The sequence below is a fragment of the Diplotaxodon limnothrissa genome, linkage group LG19 (assembly GCF_057381915.1).
Source record: "Diplotaxodon limnothrissa isolate DT_005_m linkage group LG19, D_limnothrissa_male_GT1.1, whole genome shotgun sequence".
NCBI classification, from domain to species: domain Eukaryota; kingdom Metazoa; phylum Chordata; class Actinopteri; order Cichliformes; family Cichlidae; genus Diplotaxodon; species Diplotaxodon limnothrissa.
This window is the reverse complement of record NC_140614.1, coordinates 19,500,509-19,520,847: the sequence shown is the minus strand read 5'-3', so window position 1 is coordinate 19,520,847 and position 20,339 is coordinate 19,500,509. Positions and strand designations below refer to the sequence as shown.

General features: G+C 41.5%; 1 protein-coding gene across 4 annotated transcripts in view; it reads right to left on the bottom strand.

Annotated features, from left to right (window-relative positions):
* Positions 1-20,339, bottom strand: part of pcnx1 (pecanex 1) — a 38,209-nt gene that overhangs the window by 10,135 nt on the left and 7,735 nt on the right. For 3 of the 4 annotated variants that reach the window (XM_085343649.1, XM_085343650.1, XM_085343651.1), the window contains exons 4-16: positions 17,842-17,878; positions 16,869-16,934; positions 15,077-16,789; positions 13,319-13,448; positions 11,359-11,552; positions 9,785-9,878; positions 9,034-9,091; positions 7,707-7,939; positions 2,719-2,872; positions 2,444-2,476; positions 1,313-1,484; positions 329-439; positions 25-116 (exon numbers count right to left, since the gene is read on the bottom strand). In XM_085343649.1, coding sequence (XP_085199775.1) covers positions 25-116; positions 329-439; positions 1,313-1,484; positions 2,444-2,476; positions 2,719-2,872; positions 7,707-7,939; positions 9,034-9,091; positions 9,785-9,878; positions 11,359-11,552; positions 13,319-13,448; positions 15,077-16,789; positions 16,869-16,934; positions 17,842-17,878 — 3,087 coding nt within the window. The remainder of the gene's footprint in view (positions 1-24; positions 117-328; positions 440-1,312; positions 1,485-2,443; positions 2,477-2,718; positions 2,873-7,706; positions 7,940-9,033; positions 9,092-9,784; positions 9,879-11,358; positions 11,553-13,318; positions 13,449-15,076; positions 16,790-16,868; positions 16,935-17,841; positions 17,879-20,339) is intronic. The other variant, XM_085343652.1, reaches the window with a different exon arrangement.

Here is a 20,339-nt window from a genome sequence, read left to right as displayed (position 1 = left end):
TTATTAGGCATTGTTTGCGTTCACCTTCAGAGCTCCGTAGCAGAAGCCGTAAAGCAGAGCGACAGTGACGATGCTGCGCAGGATGCTGTACAGTGCTGACAGAAGGCTTGTAGAGGCTGCAAAGGGAACAGGGAGGATGCCAGCAATGAGAGCACTCAAACTGACAGCAACAAGGGCAGGCAGAATTGAAATCAGCACAGTGGCCTCTTATGATGCCTGGTATATCATAATGTATAAGGTAAAGCAACGTGGATAAGTGGCTGACGTCTCATCCTGTAGAGGTCAAAGTCACCCCTGCAGAAAAGTTGTGTATCTAAAAGTTACTCACCATTGCCCCCGAACACATGGATGTCCAGCTGCTCGAAGAGATACATGACGAACGTGTTGACTTGTGGCAGCAGCCCCACAAAGAAGATGATGGGAAAACACAGAGTAAAGACTGCAGGGAGAAGCAAGCAAAGCAAAATTAAACACATTTATCATCCTATAATTCTGTAATTTGCAGGAATCACCTTTCACACACAGGAAACAATACCCTGAGGCTCACTTCAAATATTACTGGTTCCTAATAGTGTACAGCAACGTCTCCAAAGACAATGCAGCAATAATTATTGATTATGGGTTGATGAAAGGAGCATTTAATATCTATATAAACCAAAAGAAAAATTTTGTTTTTAGTAGAGATTTGTTGCTCACACACAGTCTGCACTTTATGACTGTTGCAAAATCAATGGATCAGATCCCAGAAACCTATTTCATACATCTTATTAATGGTGGCAAACGTTAGAACCATTTGGATTACTTTAGAGATTTCTGAACTCGGGCTATTTTGTCAGTGCTTCCATAGTTTAAAACACTTTCAACATCTCATGATAGCTGCTGGGTTGTTTGGTTATTACTGCTCACACCAGGAATTCTACATCAGATGAGTCCTGAAATTTAACTCTTAATATTCTCAATAAATTTTTCCAAAAATGCTTTTGTCAGCTTTGAAAGTTCCTTATTTAGTCATTAATATTTTATCAGATAAAGTGCTTATGGCCACTTGCAGGATAAGCAAACTTTTTAGGGCCCTTAATATGTTTACTTATAACTTTTAAAGCATTTCCTGGCCTGGATTCAGCCTCCAGCTTTTGCACACATACACACCCAAACTGTGCTGCTCAAAGTTGTCTTGCTACGTCACCCCCTTTCATTAAATCACTTCTAAAACATCCAGGATTTAGCATTTTGGCATGTTTCTCTTTGACTTTCCTTTAAACACTGATTGTTATTCACAGAGTACAAAGAAGTAACAAGGTAGTGTACTCACCTATGACGAGGTCCCTGGCAGAGGTGAGCACCAGGGAGCTGGTGAGTGCGACTCCATACAGGGTGAAGCGAGAGGAAGTGGTCCGCAGGCTGCTGTAGTGGAGAAGCCAAATGAGGCCACAGCACAGGCAGAAATAGACAGGCCGGCTGTATGCTATGATACGATTATGGCCCTGCAGGGACAAGGGTATGAGGATACAAATGGATCATTAAAGAAACATTTTTTTTGTGGTTCAATATAGCTCAGTAAGACATACCCTGTGTATTAAAATAAGAAAAAAAGGAGAGAAATCCTAATGTTTTACATTTTTCTTTCTAAATAACAATTGTCTGTTGTCATAGTATTTATTAAGCAAGATAAAAAGCCATAATGCTAGCGTGCGCACTTGTTTTAAACCTTGGATAACAGCAAAAAACAGTAACTGCCAAGTGTAATACAACAATCATTCTAACAATCGTTCTTTAAAGGCATCAGTGTTATATCAGCCCCATGGAGAGTGACACAGGTATAAACAGAAATAGTATCAAGTGTAAGGTTTCACAGGAGAAGGAGGATGCATATCTGCAGCGTGCAGGTTGCAACCCAAGAGGCTATAAGATGTCCTGCTTTTCTACTCTGGGAGGCAGCGACAGCTCACGCACCACCAATCAGATTAAAAAGACTTTTTTTTTTATCTCCCCACCCCGAAATGTCGAGAAATGGGAAGGAATAAAGTCCTTGAGGTGAGATGAGAGGACACCCAGGGGGAAAGAGAGAGAGAGAGAGAGACAGAGACAAAGAGTAAGAGAGTGAGCTGTGGTCTAAACTCTGACCAGCTATTTAAAGCTTGTGCCTGCAGCTGAGTATGAGCTGCATTAATAAAAGACGCCGTTTCAGAGCAGGCCACTGACACAAGGGAGGGAGGAACACCCAGGCTCATAAGGAAGGGGTGGGGGGTGGGGGTGGAGCAGCATCATCTTTCAGGACCACAACAAAGCAACAAAAAGCTGCTGAATAATAACTACAGAGCTTCAAAGTACTACTGACTTTCTACTTTTTCTACTTCTTATATAAAATCCATTTAATATCTTGTTTTGATGTCATTTCTCAATAAGTCTCCCTGTTCTAATGATTTGCAAATGACATACTTACATGACGAGGGGAAGAGGAGTCTGGTTGAACACTCTGTCGATAAAGAAAGGCACAATTAAAATGATAATGTTGACATACCTCGTACGAACATGTTATTACAAACTCTCCTAAGTAAAGAAATAAATCATTTTTATTTTTGCACCAGCTATTCCCTTAAAGGCATAACAAACCTCTGCAGGCATGCCTAACACATTTTGCAGCTTTTAAACTGCTTCTTTGCAGCAGTGCTCCTCTGTTGCACTTTAAGGTTGAGTCCTGTACACCCAGCTACTCACCTTTAGTAAGGAATACTGGCAGCTTGCAATGACGAGGCAGAACTGAAAGACCCAGATATCAGTGAAGAAGCCGTGAACCAGCAGCACGGAACCCAGAAAGGCCACAAGGACAGCCAGCACCACTGCCAACACATTCTCTAAAACCTCACGGTTCCTGTAACAATTGGGAAAAAGTCAATTCAAAAATTATTTGGAAGATTTAACAGAGAAGAAAAAAAAACTGTTCCAAAGACTGGGATCAACAAATAAATAATGTCAACAGCTCTCCATTTAAACTGGCAGCATGTGGTGATGGGTCAGCAAACTGGAGCGACTTAGGAGGATAATATTGACTGCAGAGATCCACGTGGTGCTTTAAAAAACAACAAATTAAAAATCAATTCTTTCACTGCCAACTGTGGTTATTCTTCTTGCTGCTGTTGAGAAGCTTACAGCTAGACAAGTCTGACTGAGTAACTCCCACATAGAGATAATTACAGGCAAGTGATAGAAAGCAGAGACTCCAAATCCCCAAGCAAGATGAATGATTTTATTTTCAAAGACTTAACAATGTGGCTGATGTTCTTGCTGAATCCAGAAACAGAAACAGAATTGACAACAGTGCTGTGCAAAAGTCCTGAGCTATCCTGTTTTTGAAGAAGAAAGAAAAAGAACAAAAACTCTCTTAGGCATGCATTCTTAAGGTCTGGGTTCTGGGGAAGCCAGTCCATGACCAAAGGTGTTGCATTGTGTGTTTTTCCATCCAGGTATGCTTTTAGTGCCCTGGCAGTATGTTTGGGATAATTGTCATGATGAAAAATGAAGCTGCTGCCAAAAGCTAATCAAGGTTAACCCTTTCTTCTCTTTTCTGATCAGAGCCATTTCTGTCTGGCCTCCTTCCAGAACATAATCAATGGGTTACTGAGGGTGATCTCTGCCTGTACAGCTTACTACAGCTACACTTGGGAAAAACTTCAAACATAGTCTTCATTGATAGATATTGAGGTGTCATAACTTGTCATTAGGGAATGGGGTTGTCGTCAAATATCATCTTTATCGCAGGAAGGCCTCTTAGTTTTTACTTTCGTCCTCAAATTGTACAATTTGTTTTCTCAAATTTCTCAGGGCTACACTGCACACCATGCTGAGACATGTTACTTTTTGGCTGATCCCCTTTTTGGTGCAAAAATACAAATTTATGCCTGTAATCTGTGCTGTATTTGACATTTTGCATAGATTTAACTAAAGACAAGGGAAGAAATCGTGTGTTTTTGATACAGACTGCTAATAACAAAGTACCAAAAGACAATTTAAAATTTGTTCTCTGTTATGTAAACACACACAATGCTTGAATGATTCAGAGGTCAATGTTAATTGGCTTTAAAAAATAAAAATAAAAACGTGAAGTGAAAAGGAGCCCATGTCCAAAGAAAAACTTTGAACGACCTTCAGAAAGCCTGGAGAACTATTCCTCAATTCAACTTTGGAAACAAAATATAAAGAAATAAGGTGTGGCTCAGGACTTTGGCTCAGGACTTTAGCACAGTACTGTCGATTACCATAACAGCTTTTGAGTTTACTATTTGAAGACAAGACTTTTGCAGGAAACTGCTAAACAAAAATGCTTACGACAGAAACTTAATATCTAACATCCTAAAATGTTCACAACAAAAGCTGACAGCAGTATAAAGCCAATGTAATCAACACAAATTAAAAATTACGGCAAACAAAACAAACAAAGCGATCCCACCAAGCTGTTGCTACAAAATGTTTCACAACAAAAGCACTGTTAATAAGCAGGGATTGAACGATCTGATATACAGTATCGGCCCAGTAATGACCTAATTTACTGGATCGGATATCGGGGAGAAATAAAAAATAAATAAATAACCCAATCCATTAAATATCACAAAAGCGCCTCACAAAACTTGCGACATGGTATAACCCAGGTCATGACCTTAGCACGACGGAGGAGTGTGCGTCACGTGATTGCGTGGCTAGCGTGTGCGAGATCAACTTAAAAAAAAAGTTCATCTCTGAATGTTTGGAAAGCATTCCCATGTTAAGCTTAACAACCAATATCTGGAGTTCGGACGTCTGTCCGATGTCATTGCTAAGTCTGACTGTACAATGGTACTGTACAATAACAAATGCGTTATTACAAGAATGTTTTTTAGTTGTTTTTTTAGGGTTTGGGCAGCTACTGCCTTTGTCTGCTAATAGTGCACTTCATTTGTTTTTCAGAACCAAAAGGGTTTTTGAAATTTGCACTTTTAATTTCTTGAATATTACTTTATATACTTAGATTTAAAGTTCTGCATAAAGCTGCCCACTTTCAGGATGGATGTTTGGATGCCGGTGACAGATAAATGGTGCTAAAGTTTAAATAAAAAGATCAGTATTGCTGGACTGAGATATATTTTGGGTGCAGTGTATTTCTTGCATTCAAGTATAATAGCTTTAGCTAGAATAGCTTTACTGCTTTGTCCTCTTAAATTTGTATATGAACTAATACAAAATGCAGCAACACATAAAAACAAACAAACAGTTAAAAAATAGACTATAACAGATTCATATCAGTATCAGGAGATATCCAAATTTATGATATTGGTATCTTGCCATCTCTATTATTAAGTAAAAACTCTGATCTAAAATTGTTACATGAGGTGTAGCAGCCTGAGAGGTCATGTCGGTGAGGATCTGGGTGTGCTTTAGCAAAGCTTATGCTATGACCATAATGATTCACTCCAAGCTTGTTCAGACATTTTTACAGTTTGTTTGCACATGCTGTGTTTCATTTACCTTTGCATTAAATTAGCAAAGGTCATCCCTGTCTTAGTGGAAACAGGTGTGGTAGGTGCAATACTCTGCTTAACCGTAAAACACAAGCTAACCTGTTGATCTCTTTGAGTAGTGAATGTAATGCTGTAATTCTGACTGGACAATGGAGAGCAGATTGTAGTTTTGTTTGTTTGTTTCAATTAAAGGCTTCTTGTGTGATTTAAATAAAGGCCTGTTTTTTTGTATTTTGGACTAGTAAACCTCAGCTAATAATGCACAGATAGATGTTTTTGCAAGCTGAGACAATTTCAGGTATACACTTATAAAGCAAAGTAACATCAAAAATTATTTCTATTGAATTTCACTTTATTCTTCAAAAGCAGGCACAAAATATCCTGCAATGGGTGACATTTAAGGAAAATTTATACATGTATGTGCTAGAGATGGACCGATCCGATATTACGTATCGGTATCGGTCCGATACTGACCTAAATTACTGGATCGGATATCGGAGAAAAATAAAAAATGTAATCCGATCCATTAAATATCACGAAAGCACCTCACAAAACTTGCAACACGCCGTAACTCACCTCAGAACGTTAGCACGTCGGAGCAGTATGCATCACGTGATAGAGCGGCTGTGGCATGCGGGACCTGTGGTCTGGATAGCATTTGGAGCTTCGCTAGCAACCTGGCATTTCATCTCCGACAAAGTTATCCCCGAGAGAAGTAAAGCAAGTGTGTAAGTCCATCTCTGAATGTTTGTAAAGCATTCCTGCGTTAAGCTTAACGAGCGACTGCCTCTCGCTCTCCGGCTGCTACTTCAATCGTGAAACTGCTTAAATGATCAGCTGATCGGCTTTTCTGTCGCGAGTCCGTCTTTGTTTTTGGCCCACTTTGCACCAGAAAGAGGAAACCAGCGGCTGAACAACAGCAGCACGTTTAAGCTTGATAAGCTGTTGTTAGAATTTATTTAATATTACTTTCTACACCAGGATCGTTTTCTACGTAGCTGACGCTGGTAACTGTGCAGGGGCGGATCTAGCAAAGTTTAGCCAGGGGGGCCGATAGGGCATTAACTGGGAAAAGGGGGCACAAAGACATACTTTTCTTTCTTATTCTCATTTAAAATGTCTAGCTTTTAATAAATAATTATCTGACACACAAAGTTTTAATTTGATGTAAAATGAATAGAAGTCAATTACTGTATATAGTGACTATTAAGTCTAATATATATACCCTAGTAAGCTATAGTACTTTTTCCTTTGGGAAGGTACCATCTGTGCAGTCTGCAATTTTGTTGAAGAAAGATGTTGAATCTATTTAATATTTCTTGAAAAATAATTGATTTCTGTGCATTTTTTTTCACACTGCATCAAATTAAGGTTGATTACGTCGATTAAGCATCATGAGGTGGAGCGTGAGGGGTGGTTCCCTATTTTTTATTTATTTATTTTTGTTGTTGCTGGGAGTTGGAACCCTATTAGTTAGGTTGCTTAATATTTACGCTAAGTACTCTTTAAAATACCAGAATAGGGAGGATGGTGTAGGTTTAAGTTTATTAGATTGATCAGTATTGCTGAACTATGAAATATTTTTTTTGTATACAGGTATAACAGAATAGCTTTAGTGTAGTTGTTGTTTTAAACTTGAGTATGAACTTGCAGACTTGCAAAATGCAGCAAGATATTTTAAAAAACAGTTTTGTTGATTAAAAAACACTATATCGGATTCATATCGGTATCGGCAGATATCCAAATTTATGATATCGGTATCGGTATCGGACATAAAAAAGTGGTATCGTGCCATCTCTAGTATGTGCTTGAAATACAGTTAGGTAGTTCTTAAGGAGCCGAATGCTCTAGGAGAAATGTCAGTCTCAAACTAGGGGATCTCTTTTCGTTCATTAGTCAGACACTGCTGCAACCACTTGGCCTGCTTTTTAATTTAATTGGAACTGATTAAATAAATGGCTCATGCTGTGATAGGCAGACATTTCATAAAAAGAAATATCAATTTTCTAAATAATCTAATTTATCTAAAAAACAAACCGGTTTTCTAGTAGAAAAGTTCTAGACAAGTCCAACATTCAGTATTTTTGAGTCCGACTAAATTGTGATGAAGTATGCACGTGACACACCGAATTTAAAATTTGCATTGAGGTCACCAATGGTGCTTTGTAAAAATAAAGCTGAAGCAGATGGAAATGACCTGATGTGAAGCCCTACCTGTCGAACAGCGCCAGCAGGGTAAGTCGGTCAAAGTGCAGGCCGACCCACAGGTAGGGGAGAAGCCACAGACGGTAGTACTGCTTCGCTTTCCCAGCTGCAGCAGAGCCCGCAGGATCCTCTTGTCCCAGTGGTGCATCCTGAAGCTCCGGACTCAGATCTCCGTCCTGCTGTTCCAGCAGCTCTGGGTCCATAGTCAGCAGACGGTTCAAACGGATCTGAGGGAGGGAGATCTATCCCACAATCAGACAAATGTCCAAAAGACATGATTTGGAATAAAGAAGAAATTGATTACATTACAACAAGATAAAGAGATCATATAGGAGTAATAATAAAGCTTTAACAGCATTAAACATTTTCTTTTAGTACAATTAAATATTTGATTTTGACACAGGTCAAAGCTTGCACCATCACATCCCGTTCACTCTTCAAACCCTATGAGCCCTTGTTGCATACTTGGTTAGACAACACCACTGAAGACATCTTTGTTGCATATTGGCAAAAGAAGCAGAGCACATACAGTACTTTGCAAAAGTCTGTAGCCACCCTTCCCCTGTGTCTTTATGTTTGGCTCTCAAAGAGCCAGACCTTTTAAGTCTTCTTTAGCAATAACTTTTAGGCTTACATAAAAAGGCACCAATCTCAAAGGTTAAAGCAGTGTTGTGTCTACACATAACAAACAACTTGGCAAAGAGCCAATTTTAAAGTGTACCTTGAGACACCTGCCTGTTGCAAAATATACAGTTTGTTCCGGTTTCTTTAGTTAAATAGTTTAACAGACAGAAAATACTTTTTTGCAACAACAGGGTGAGTCCTAAAGAGCTATTTGCTGAAAATCTGGTAAGTGTCCTAAAAAAATTTTTTTTAATAATGAAAACTGCAAAGGGAATGACAAAGAAAAGAAGTGGCAGGGTTAAAAACAACTAACAGCAGATGAACACTATCTCAAAGTCTTTAGGAAATAAGAAAAACTCCAGCTGAGACCTGAGAAAAGATTTAACAGATGTATCTGTCCTTTCATTCATGGACTGTTTGGTGAAACCTTCTCAGATACATACTTGCCTAAGGGTTGTTAGAATTACGTAAACAGTTTTTTTTTCTTCTTATGTACTGAATTTGCACACATGTATCAAATTGTAAATTGCTTCACCTATTCCCCATTTCCTGAGCAAAACAAAGAAACGATAGGTGGCTTGAGAGTTTTGCACAGTACTGTATAACCACGTAAAACCATTTTAAACTGGTCAAGTAGACATTTGAGATGTGAAAGTCTCCTTTTTTTTCACAAACATACATGCCAAAAGGAGCTCACTGGTTGGGTACACACCAGGTCATGAGGGTAAAAGCGAACTGAGGTAGAACTGGAGAGGTGGGAGTCCGTATCCCTGCGGGGTATAAAGAAAATGAGAACACTGATGAAAGAAAAGCATCTGCTGCAATTACTGTATTAAACCATGATTCATTTCCTGATGACCTCAAACTAAATAGCCAATAGGCAATTTGCTGTGTTTTTGTACTGTACAGTCATGTTTTCCTTTTAAGCTAGGGTTCCATTAAAAATAACCGTTGGAGACATGAGGAACTCACTGCAGCGACTAGCAAAACACTACAATCAAGAAAAGGTCAGCAAGCTAACTTGACAAAGTTAGTAATGTATTTATTTCAATTTAAATCAAGGTAAGTGATCCGATTTCAAAACTCAAAAAATGCTGACCAAGCAAAAATCATCAGGGCATGTGTTATGGTGTTTAAATCCTTCAAAGCTTAATGAGAAGATTAAGACTTCTTCTCTTTCAGTGGCATTTTGTTAAATGTGAAGCTACTGCCATCAGAAAGTTCTTGTATTTTATAACAATGGAAACCAGGGAAAAAGGTCTAGCATGGTACAGAAGAAAAGGTAACAGAATCCACCCACGAGAAACCTTAGAGGTACTGGTAGATGCTTTCGTTTAACCAATCATTTCGCAGCTCTTTAGAGAAAACTGCTACCTCCTGATTAAAAACACAAAAAGCTCAGGGTTTGTATCCCGTCGTCTAAAAACCCACTACACAAATCAGGTGATCATTCTGATACTAACCATATGTTATTGGAGGCTCGTCTGGTTGCAGGTTCAAAATTGACCAGCGACATATCACATCCGCCAGCCTCATATAAAGAGGGAGTGAGCTTTCCTGGAGGCACACAACAAAAAGAAAGAGACGCAGAGTCAGTCCATGGAAATCACAAGCACAGAGTGGCGTCGTCTGTGGGAGTAATTTCATTAAATTACATGTTTATATGTGGAGAATTAGATGGATTTGACAATATTGCTGTATTCATCTGAGCTAATGTGATTATGCAGTGAAAGTGCCTCCTCCCAGTGGCTGTAGGCAAGTCACTCATTTCCTGCTCAGTCTTGACAAGTGGTCAGATTTTTCCTAATACATGTCTGTTGCTTCAGAGTAGTTTTACTGCACTTTTTTGTGATGAGGTACAAAACACCACCCAAAAATTACAGATGTACTAAGCCTTTCTATCAAATCCAAACCCTCCAGTATGAATCCACTGAATGTAATGGGTATTAAAAGTGTGGGGAAAACGCAATAAAAAAAAAAAAAAAAAAAAGCCTAGCTAGACATTTAAAATATTTTACGTACATTTTCTGACTCTCAGTGATAGAAATTAGGATTCCAGCAAGACAAAAAAAAAAAAAAAAAAAAAAAAAAAAATCACTTTCAGGAATTTGTTACAACCCATTTCTATTGAAGTCCTTTCTGTTAAGGACCTGACCGTTTGTGCAACGCATATCCTCCTGAGAACCAAGTTAAAGAAAAATCTCTCAGTTTAACTTTTTTTTTTAGTCCACTACAGAGAACATAACGAATAGGCGGGATCTCAGGAGGACATGGCATGATGAAATTTTCTGAAAAATTTCGAAAGATAATATACTTCATCTAGTTGTTCACAGATGTTCCAAAAACCACATCTTCACTTGAGTATTCTTTGAATCACCTTCACATCTAGAGTACATAAAAACCTGCATCAGACCACTCTCAGTCTGTCCTATACAGACAAGACAACGGGACAAGTGTACACACACACACACACACACACACACACACAAACCATGCAGCATGTCACAAAAGTAATCTGCTTCTAGTTCAATTATGAGCAGGAGTAATAATCCATTCATCACTGGTTCTGGTGAAGAGTGCATGGCAGCCCCTACACAACCCCTTCTTTTCCTTGATGTAAGTGTTTAAATAGACATGCTTACGTATAGACATCTATACCAATCTGTTACAGTGCTGTCAGCATTGGGGTATGTGCTATGATGTGACCATAAGGTAACATTAATATCCAAGTAAGGTCAAGTATTAGCTACAGACCACAATATCACAGAGATAAATGGAGCATGGATAATGGTGCCAGGCTTTGACTGATTACAACAGTCCACCAACTGTGGAAAATAGTGCACTGCTATGACTGATGGCCATGGTCATATCTGCGACAACTCTTTGAGCAAATCCAAAATATCAAGCAGCAGCTTTCTAATCAAGCATGAGGAAAATACCACAAAATATAGATCTTATGACAAAAATGACCAGATCTGTCACCTCTCCCCAAAGAAATTCTTTCCTAACTGCTCAGCTCTGTTCATGAACTCCCTACCGAAGTCCTCCTGCAAGCTGGTGGCACCAACAGTTGAGGCCTTGTCCTGAGAACCCTCCAGGTGTGCGCTTCCATTCCTGGCCAGCAGGGACGCGCTAGCGCTCAGCACTGTAACCTGGGACGAGGTTCTGGATGGCTGACTTTTCACCTGGGAAGTAGAAGGCTGGGAGGCCTGGTTGAGAGCCTCCTGAAGACTGTTGGGAGGAGAAGGGAAGAAGGGGAGGAAATGAGTGGTGGAGTCCAAGGGGTTGGTATTGCTGGCACATAACGTCAAAAGGTGAGCAGGATATGACGTGTAGTTTTGAAATGGTGGGATTTGATGCGGAGGCTACAGACTAATTTTTGCTCCTCACACAATAATCGTTTTTTGTGATGGTGTCAGACATGGTTTAGACTTGTGAATGAAGAAGTTATTTCTTATTGTTTCTCAAGTTACAATCATTTATAAAGCTGTGTACCTAACTCCATTCTTTTAATTCTTCTTAGGAAAAAAAATCTACTAAGACGTGAATGTCCTGTCAAACTTTAGATGGAGATTATCCTTAATGAAGCTGATAAATTCAGGCCTCTGATTACAACAACAGAAATCAGACTAATGAATGCAGACAATTCAGAGGATTTTCATCAAAATAATAAACTCAATTGCTTTCCCTTATAATGTTGGATTAAGAAAACTACCTGAGAAGGCAAAGGTGTCTAGTGCAGCATAAGTACATAAAGTAAAAATGTGCTGGGAGTGAAGGGACAGTGAAGGGTGGAGGAATCAGTGAAAGAGGGAATGATTTTGCAAGTTTATTGACCCCTGGCAGGCTGCACGCTTGCTTTTGTTGCTTAAGGCTCAGCATTTAGCAACGTGACCTTGTAAGATAGATTAAAGAAAACAGAGCTTTGCCTAGAGCACAAGTAAATGGGAGGGGGTTTAAAGAGACCTCGGAGGAACCTGATGTGCATCCACAGAAATATATCAGTGGAAGATTAACATATTTTTTCTTTGAGCATCGACACAACTGCTACTTTACATCTCTGAGTGGTTTTCTTCCTTTTAATCATTCTACAAACCGAGGAGTAACGGTTCATTTGTAGTATTCTGCAGGGAAGCATGGAGCACAGAAAAGATTAATACACTCCAGACAGTACTCTGATCTAATATAAAGGGTGCTAGAGACCTGCTGAGTTTGACACTTACTAAACTTGTGTAAAGATGTGATTTGCCCATGTAATAAAATGAATAAAATGTTGCATCAGGGATGTGATCGGGACAAGCCACAACATTGGAATTAAATTACATAAAGGCATTTTTTTTTTTTTTTTTTAAAAAAGAGCTTGAATTTAAAAGAAAAAGGTGGGGACATTAAAACATCTTTGTCCAGTGTGCTGAAAAACTGTCAAAACTGGGCTCTTAAAATCTAGAGAAGAGCAACTGGGAGTATCACAGATAATAAACAAACAAAATAAAAACATTCTATCGTCACATATTATTATTTTATCATGTCAGGAAAGACTGCAGACCTAACCTGTGGCTTTTTAATGATCAGTATAATCAGTCTCTCTCTGCACAGAAAGTTCTTTCTGAAGGGCAGAGCAATGTGATACAGCGGGGCGCCTGTATTGCTTAACAAATCATGCGCACATCTGAGAGGAGACGGCGTGTCAGCCAAGTAGATTAGTCAGATCTTGTGGCCTTGTGCCTTTGAATTTGTAAGGACTCCAAGTGGAATTTAAAAGATTGGATGGGATGACAACAGGAGGAAGAGAGAAGTCTTGAGAAAAGGAGGACCAAAGAAACCACATGCAGAGTGGAGAAACCAGTCCAGTCATAAATGATGTCCCGTTTGATGTCATGCACAGCAGAAGACCGAAATTGGTGGTGATGTGGCACAGGAAAGAGCGCCACCTGGTAACATGCTCATACCAGGCAACACAACAATAGAAACGACCCCCTGCTCCATTCACGGCGTACCTGAGAGGAGATCCAATGATGGAGGTGGGTGGGGTGGGGTTACTCCCTGCGTTGTGTCGCCGCCGCACAGCCTGCCGACGAAATGTGCTACGTTCGCGGCGAAATATGACCGTCTCCTCACTTCCTGGGGCTGTCGTGATGAGAGACATCATTGGCCAGTTAGAATGGATAAGTTTCCTCTCTTTATGAGAGCTTTATGTGGACACGAGGACATGATTTTTCCGTGTGTTATGGCTGCTTTCAGGTACATTTTAAAACGGTTACAGAGCAACACCGAAACACAAATTAATGACATAGTCACTGAAAAATGAACCTGGTATGCATATCCTGCATCTTACTCTCTAAACAAATTGTCTTCCTACACCTTTATTGTCACAATAAAAGGTACAAGAAAATATTCCCCAATATATACCAAAATGTGAAATATTTTAAAGATGGAGGTGCAGTATTTAAACCATATCTGATGAATTCTGCTGACAAGCACATGCTCTGGTCATGTGGAACTGGAGGCAGGATGATGGCAGAAACAATGAATTTTGCTTTTACGGCGCTACTTGATCTGTTATGACCAGCAGCTCCTTTTAGCTAAAGTTAGCACATCCGCTAAGTAGGCACAGCCTGTTTACGTCTTATGCTCCATCAGATAAAACACTCCAAGGGTCGATGGGTGAAAGACTAAAAAAGTATGCCAAACAGATAAGGGCAATAAAAGCAACAAAATGACACAGCAGCTCCTAGCTAAACTTAAGTATCTCCTACTAAATTTAGTTAGCATTGGGTGCAAGTCAACAAGGAGTGCTGCAGCAGCAAAACCACCCAGTGTATCAAGATGAGCCAATGTGGCCTTTTGTTTGCATGATAAATAATGCACAACTTATTCACTGAAAAAGTACTTAAGCTTGTCACAGAGGTAGGGTTTGAATTCATCGGCTTCTTCCAAATCGGCCAAATCTCCACTAAAAACCACCACTGATAACTTCAAGTGCAGTCACGGACTTATATTATAACACCAATAAATATCCCTCGACTGACTGTGATATAACAGTGTATAGTGAAGTTATGACATGTTTCTAGCCAACCAGTCATATGCCCTGGCATATCCTGCCTCCAATACTGTATCCAATCCCACGAGGTGTACACTCCAGAAGCCAAAAAATAAGAACCCAGACAGAGCAAATGTGAGATCAGGTTGCAAATTTGAAGAATGTGGAGTATGGAATGTCTATTATACTATCTGAGCTTTACACTAATAAGAGAGCTGCTGCTTGTCTAACCTCAATACAAAGCACACACTGTGCCATCATGCTAACTGATCTACACAGGGAACACTATGCTTGCCACTCCATGGTAACTTACCATGGCTACACTGAACGAACAAGAGAGACAGCATCTGGTCTGCAGTCTTGTCTCACGCACTCACTCCCACACAAACACACACACAATTTTGAGGCAGCTGGACGACTACACCTGAACAGATTAAAGTTGATCAACTTTACCAGTGTGCTCCTGTTTCATGTGCCAGAAACCATGAGTATGACTAAAGGTTTCCAGCGAAGCAATGTTCACTGTGTTCAATACATATCCAAACCATCACCAGCGATTATGTAAACAATTTGCAAGGCAGGTAAAAACAAAACCAGACTAATAACCCTTAATTCTGTCTGCCAGCATAAAAAGTAGACTAGTCATGCATCACTAATGCAAACCACACAGAATGCAATGTGTACAGTACATTGGAGCTCAGTGTGTGGTACATACCCCGTAGGGAAGCAGCATTAGCATCCTGAGGCTCAGCGAAAGCTGCCTGGTTGGGCAGACTGTTTCTGGAGCGAGTCACTGATTCCAGCTGGGAGGCCCGACCCAGCAGGGATGCCGCATCCAGGACTTCCCCTTCTTTGGCTTCCAAATCTGACTTGGAGGTGGTAAGAGGTCGAGGTCCTGCTGGAGCTCCTAGGTGGGTGGGATCATTAAGGCATGCAGCCGTACCGCTGTCTAAGCTCAACACTCTGGCATGTGTTTTGGCACTGCCTGTGCTTGGAGTACGGCGGGAGGTACGCCGCTTCCCTCCGTTTCGAACTCCTGTCTCAGGTTTTACTGTGGTGGAAGAAGAGGAGGAGGCGTTGGCTGAAATGTGCTTGGCTTTCAGGGCCCTGTAGTGGCTCTCTGGTGAGTGGCAGGAGCGGGAGGTGGTGCTAGATGAGCTGTCTGTGCTTAGGTGCTTGGTGGAGCGGAGACTGGAGGCACAGCTGAGTTCACTCTGATCACTGGAGTCATCCTCTCCACCACCAGTGAATACAGCACTACAGGGCTTGGCCATAGCACGCGTAGAGATGTAATCCCGGTGATGGCTGGCATCAAAGCTGCTTGCTCTTTTCTTTCCAGTCCGCCGGCGTCCACTGCGACCCGCTGATAGAGAAGAAGTCCTCTGAACAATGTTAGCTGAGTTTGGTTGAACGTTGTCTTTCACCTGCTCCTGCTCTGTGACAGCTACACCTGTTGAGCCATCAGCACTGGTCCTGATGCCAGGCTCTTCGGCACACTTGACAGGTTCCACCAGTTCTTGGGTTGCAGGTGACTGAGTGTCCGCAGTTTGTTTAGCAGTCAGCTCATTGGCATGTGGGTTTTTATTGGCTTCCCTGGAGGGAAGATTACCGAGACTTCGAGGTCTAATACTAGAAGTCCTGTCGTCTGCAGGAGCAGATACTGTCTCTCCCGTTTCCCGTGCACGTTCATCCCCTGAAAGTGACAGCAGGCTCTCCACATGTGTAGAGCTGGTCTGTTCACTGTGGAAGCTGCTGACAGTGCTGTTGGTGTCTCTGTCTGTGCCACTGCAGTAACTCTCAGTGGAACCACTACTGCGAGTACTCAGACTCCTCAGGCTATCGGCACTTCGCTCCCCTCCTTGGGACTTTGCTCCTCCACCAGAGGCTTTTCCACCACCACTTCCTTCCACCTGGTAAAGTCCTGAGCTACTCTCCCCTGCTTCCTTAGAGGCTGAGCGAGCAACCCTGCGTTGCTCTTTGTGTCTGTAGCACTCTACTCCAGAAGTTGAGGGCACAGCTTGGTCCTGCTGGTGCAGGGGGTCTGCCCCATCTCTGTCACACAGCCCTGGCCTGTGTGGTCTGGCAGTCTCCAGCTCACGCACAGGGTCAAGGCCACCTCTTCTGGGTGGAGGATACAGAGCAAAGTCTGGCAGACTCGGGTCAGGGAAAGCGGAACCTGCCGAGCTAGAGGTCCGTGGCAGACCTCGAGAACGGAGCTCCTTCCTGAAGGTCTGAGATTGCATGGATGAATGAGAGGTTACCTCCGTGTCACAGGAGGAGTGTGACAGGCTGAAGTGATAAGCAGCAGAGTTACAGAGATCAGCAGGCTCCCTGGACAGCTCTGAAGGACACAAGGAGGTTGACGGCTGCAAGGAGGCGAAGGAATCATTGGGAACGAGGCAGTACATCTTTGTGTCTGAGAGCAGATCTAAATGGATACAAAGAAAATATACATTGAGGAAAATACTGAGAAGTAATAGTAATAGCATATGTGACTGTGTGTTTACCATGATCATGACTACAGCTCTCAACAAGAGTCAAACTAATGTCATCTGAGGTCCTTCCACAATCTCCTGAAAATATAGGAAAAACAGTTTTTAAGAAAACCATCATCTTTGAAAACCTACACGTAACTGGGAACTACAGACTACATAACAGAACATTATGAATACAAACTGTTGCCTTGCACTAAGAAATGCTTTTTCTGGGAGGTTTCCCTAATTGTTTATGGGGAAAGGCCACACTTAATGGAGGTATGAGCTAGTCTGAATAGATTCTTTGAATGCTCTGATGACAGCACAAGATAACAATTGAACAAAGATGTAACTGTTAGGATTTGTCTTGGAAATGTTAAGGTTTTTTTTAAAGGAGTTGCCATGACTTCCTGGAAGTCTGTGGCAAACTGTCTAAGTGTACAGTAAAGGGGAGGGGAGATTAAAAAACTAAATCCCTGCAGAGCCCTTGTCCCACTTCAGACCATTTAGTCTCATCACAAACTGCCAGCTAATTAGAATGGCATCGAACAGACTCACTGAATTATTCAGGCAACGCAGGCGCCTCACTCAAACACTCAGTACAATGGCCCCCTAGCACAGCTACAAGTTCAGTTGTTGTCTTCATCTCTGTGTTTCAATAATGTGCTCTCAGAGAATGACTCCCATGCTGGGTCTTACAATGTATAACCCCCCTTCCCATTTTTTTCAAAGCCAGCAGTGCCTGTCGAAAGCTGCCTCATCATGGTGTGACTGTTGAGGTCACAGCAATGCTGAGTCAGGCTGCATCTCCTGAGCAGCTTGGGGGTGTGTGTGTGTGGGGGGGGGGGAATCATGGTTACGGATGTGGTTCTTTCACAGTCAGAACATGCATTAGTGTTACATACAAAGGATTTTTTAAACCAACCCTACTTGTAACACGTCACTTCTTTCTCTTTTGCTCTTTTTAAGTTGAATAGGCACAGAAGAAAGCTGTGTGGCATATTACCTTTGGCAACTGTTGCTCTTCGATGTGAAGATGCTATCTGAAATTTGAATGAAAAGATAAGTTAAGCTATTTGTCTTTCAAAAGGAAAGGTGGTCAGGATATCAGAGGCTTATTTCTGCAACAACATTTTCATCAAGAAAACTGACAAGGTGTGATCTTTACAGAATATGACATCTCTAAGAAGACACCGTTTGTGTATTACAAATAGCTAATTGCTGTGTACTGTCAAAAGAAAAAAAGTTTTGGGTTGTCTTCCAACTTGCCACACAGCAACTGAGCAGAATGTGTAGGCTGATTAGAGACTCAAGGACATACAGTACAAAGACACAGAACACAGCACCCATGGGGATTCAGAGGTTAAATATATCTCACAGAATAAGGGAGCTAAAGAACTTTGAATATTAAAGGAGATATCAGCCTGACAGCAATATGTAAAAAAAATAAATAAAGAAATAAATCATTCCTAAGGAAAACACTCTAGTGCATATGCACACACACACACACACACACACACACACACACACACGCACACACACACACGCACACACACACACACCCCAACAGTTGCTTCCTCTAGTCCAGCAACAACAAAAGTAAAATAACTTAGCATGCTCAGAAGACCCTTATGAGGAAAACATCGAGGGAACAGTTTACCCTGCCCGGGATAGGGTTACCGGGGGCCCGCCCTGGAGCCAGGATCGGGGAGGGTGCCCGAGGGCAAGCGTCTGGTGGCTGGGCCTTAGTCCATGAAGCCTGGCCGGGTACAACCCGAAAAGGGGACATGGGCCCACCCTCCTGCGGGCCCACCACCCGCAGGATGCGCCCTAGGGGTTGGGTGCATTGTGTGCCGGGCGGCGGCCAGGAGCGGAGGCCCTGGCGGACTGATCCCCAGCTACTGGCAATTGGAACATGGAATGTCACCTCTCTGGTGGGGAAGGAGCCTGAGTTAGTGTGTGAGGTTGAGAGGTACCGGCTAGACATAGTCGGGCTTACCTCTACGCATGGCTTGGGCTCTGGAACCAGTCTCCTGGAGAGGGGCTGGACTCTGTCTCAGTCTGAAGTTGCCCCTGGTGAGAGGCCGCGGGCTGGGGTGGGTATTCTAATATCCCCTCGGCTTGCTGCCTGTATGTTGGGGTTCTTCCCGGTGGATGAGAGGGTTTGTTCCCTGCGCCCCAGGGTCCTGACTGTCATTGGGTCCTGACTGTCATCTGCGCTTATGCGCCGAGTGACAGTTCAGAGTAGGGCTGCTCAATTAATCGAATTTTAATCACGATTACGATCTGGGCTTTCAACGATCATTAAAAATGACTGAGCCGATTATTAGCCCCTCCCTCATTTATCCGCGACACCTTAAAGGCCGGTCCGTGAAAATATTGTCGGGCATAAACCAGTCCGTGGCGCAAAAAAGGGTGGAGACCGCTGATTAAGAGGACCCGAGGGAAGCTCGGAAAGCTAAGCAGAAGTTATTTGGAGAGTGACTGCCGTTGGTTGAAAAGAGTTTAAAAAAAAAAAACTTCAGTGGTGTTGCACACCATTTTATATTATTTTTTTAAAGTCATTGTTAACCCTTTAAAGCCGGTCAGAGCAGCACGCTCCGTTTTGCGTAACTATTTTTAAATCCCTGTAGAACCTGAACCGTGTAAGCTAGCGCAATAATTTGTTTTGCATATGAAACCGGAGGAGTTGTACTTACATCTGATGCCATCAGCTTGTCCTCGGTCACGGTTTCGTTCCACATATAGCTTTGCAAAAATTGCATAAAAAGCGCTTGCAGGAACAAAAACATAATATTCCAGAAACACGCTTCGCCGTTCCTATCAGCTGTTCGTAACACTTCCCACAGTGAAATGATGCACATGCTGTTTTCTTTGCAAATTTGCATCATAGGATTGTTTTTTGTTTTTCCTGCAGTATATAAAAATTGCTGTATCTCCAAAATAAAACTATGAAGACACTCAAAATAAATTTCCTGTGGTGGGAAACTATTTTTTGCAACTTTATTGTATTTAAAGTTTTGAGGGATAAACCTCTTAAACTTCTCCAAGTAGAAATATATGTAAACAAAACAAAAGCGATTTTCAATTTTTTTTGTAGTTTATTGCACTTTTTTGAATTTTATGTAATTACTATGGACTTAATGCATACATATTATTAAAATATGGGCTATAACAGTTGTATTGATGTATAGCAACTTGAAATGCTCCCACAAATGGCACTACAGCATGTAAAAAAAAATAAATAAAAATAATATAAGCTCTGGTGGACTTGGTTCTATAGTAGGTCTTAAAGGGTTAAATAAATATCGTCAAATAATCGTGATCTCAATTTCAGTGAAAATAATCGTGATTATCATTTTTGCCATAATCGAGCAGCCCTAGTTCAGAGTACCCAGCCTTCTTAGAGGGCTTTCACTTCGGTGGCCTCAGAATCTCATCTCTGCTTTTCGCAGATGATGTGGTTCTGTTGGCTTCATCGGGTGATGGCCTCCAGCTCGCACT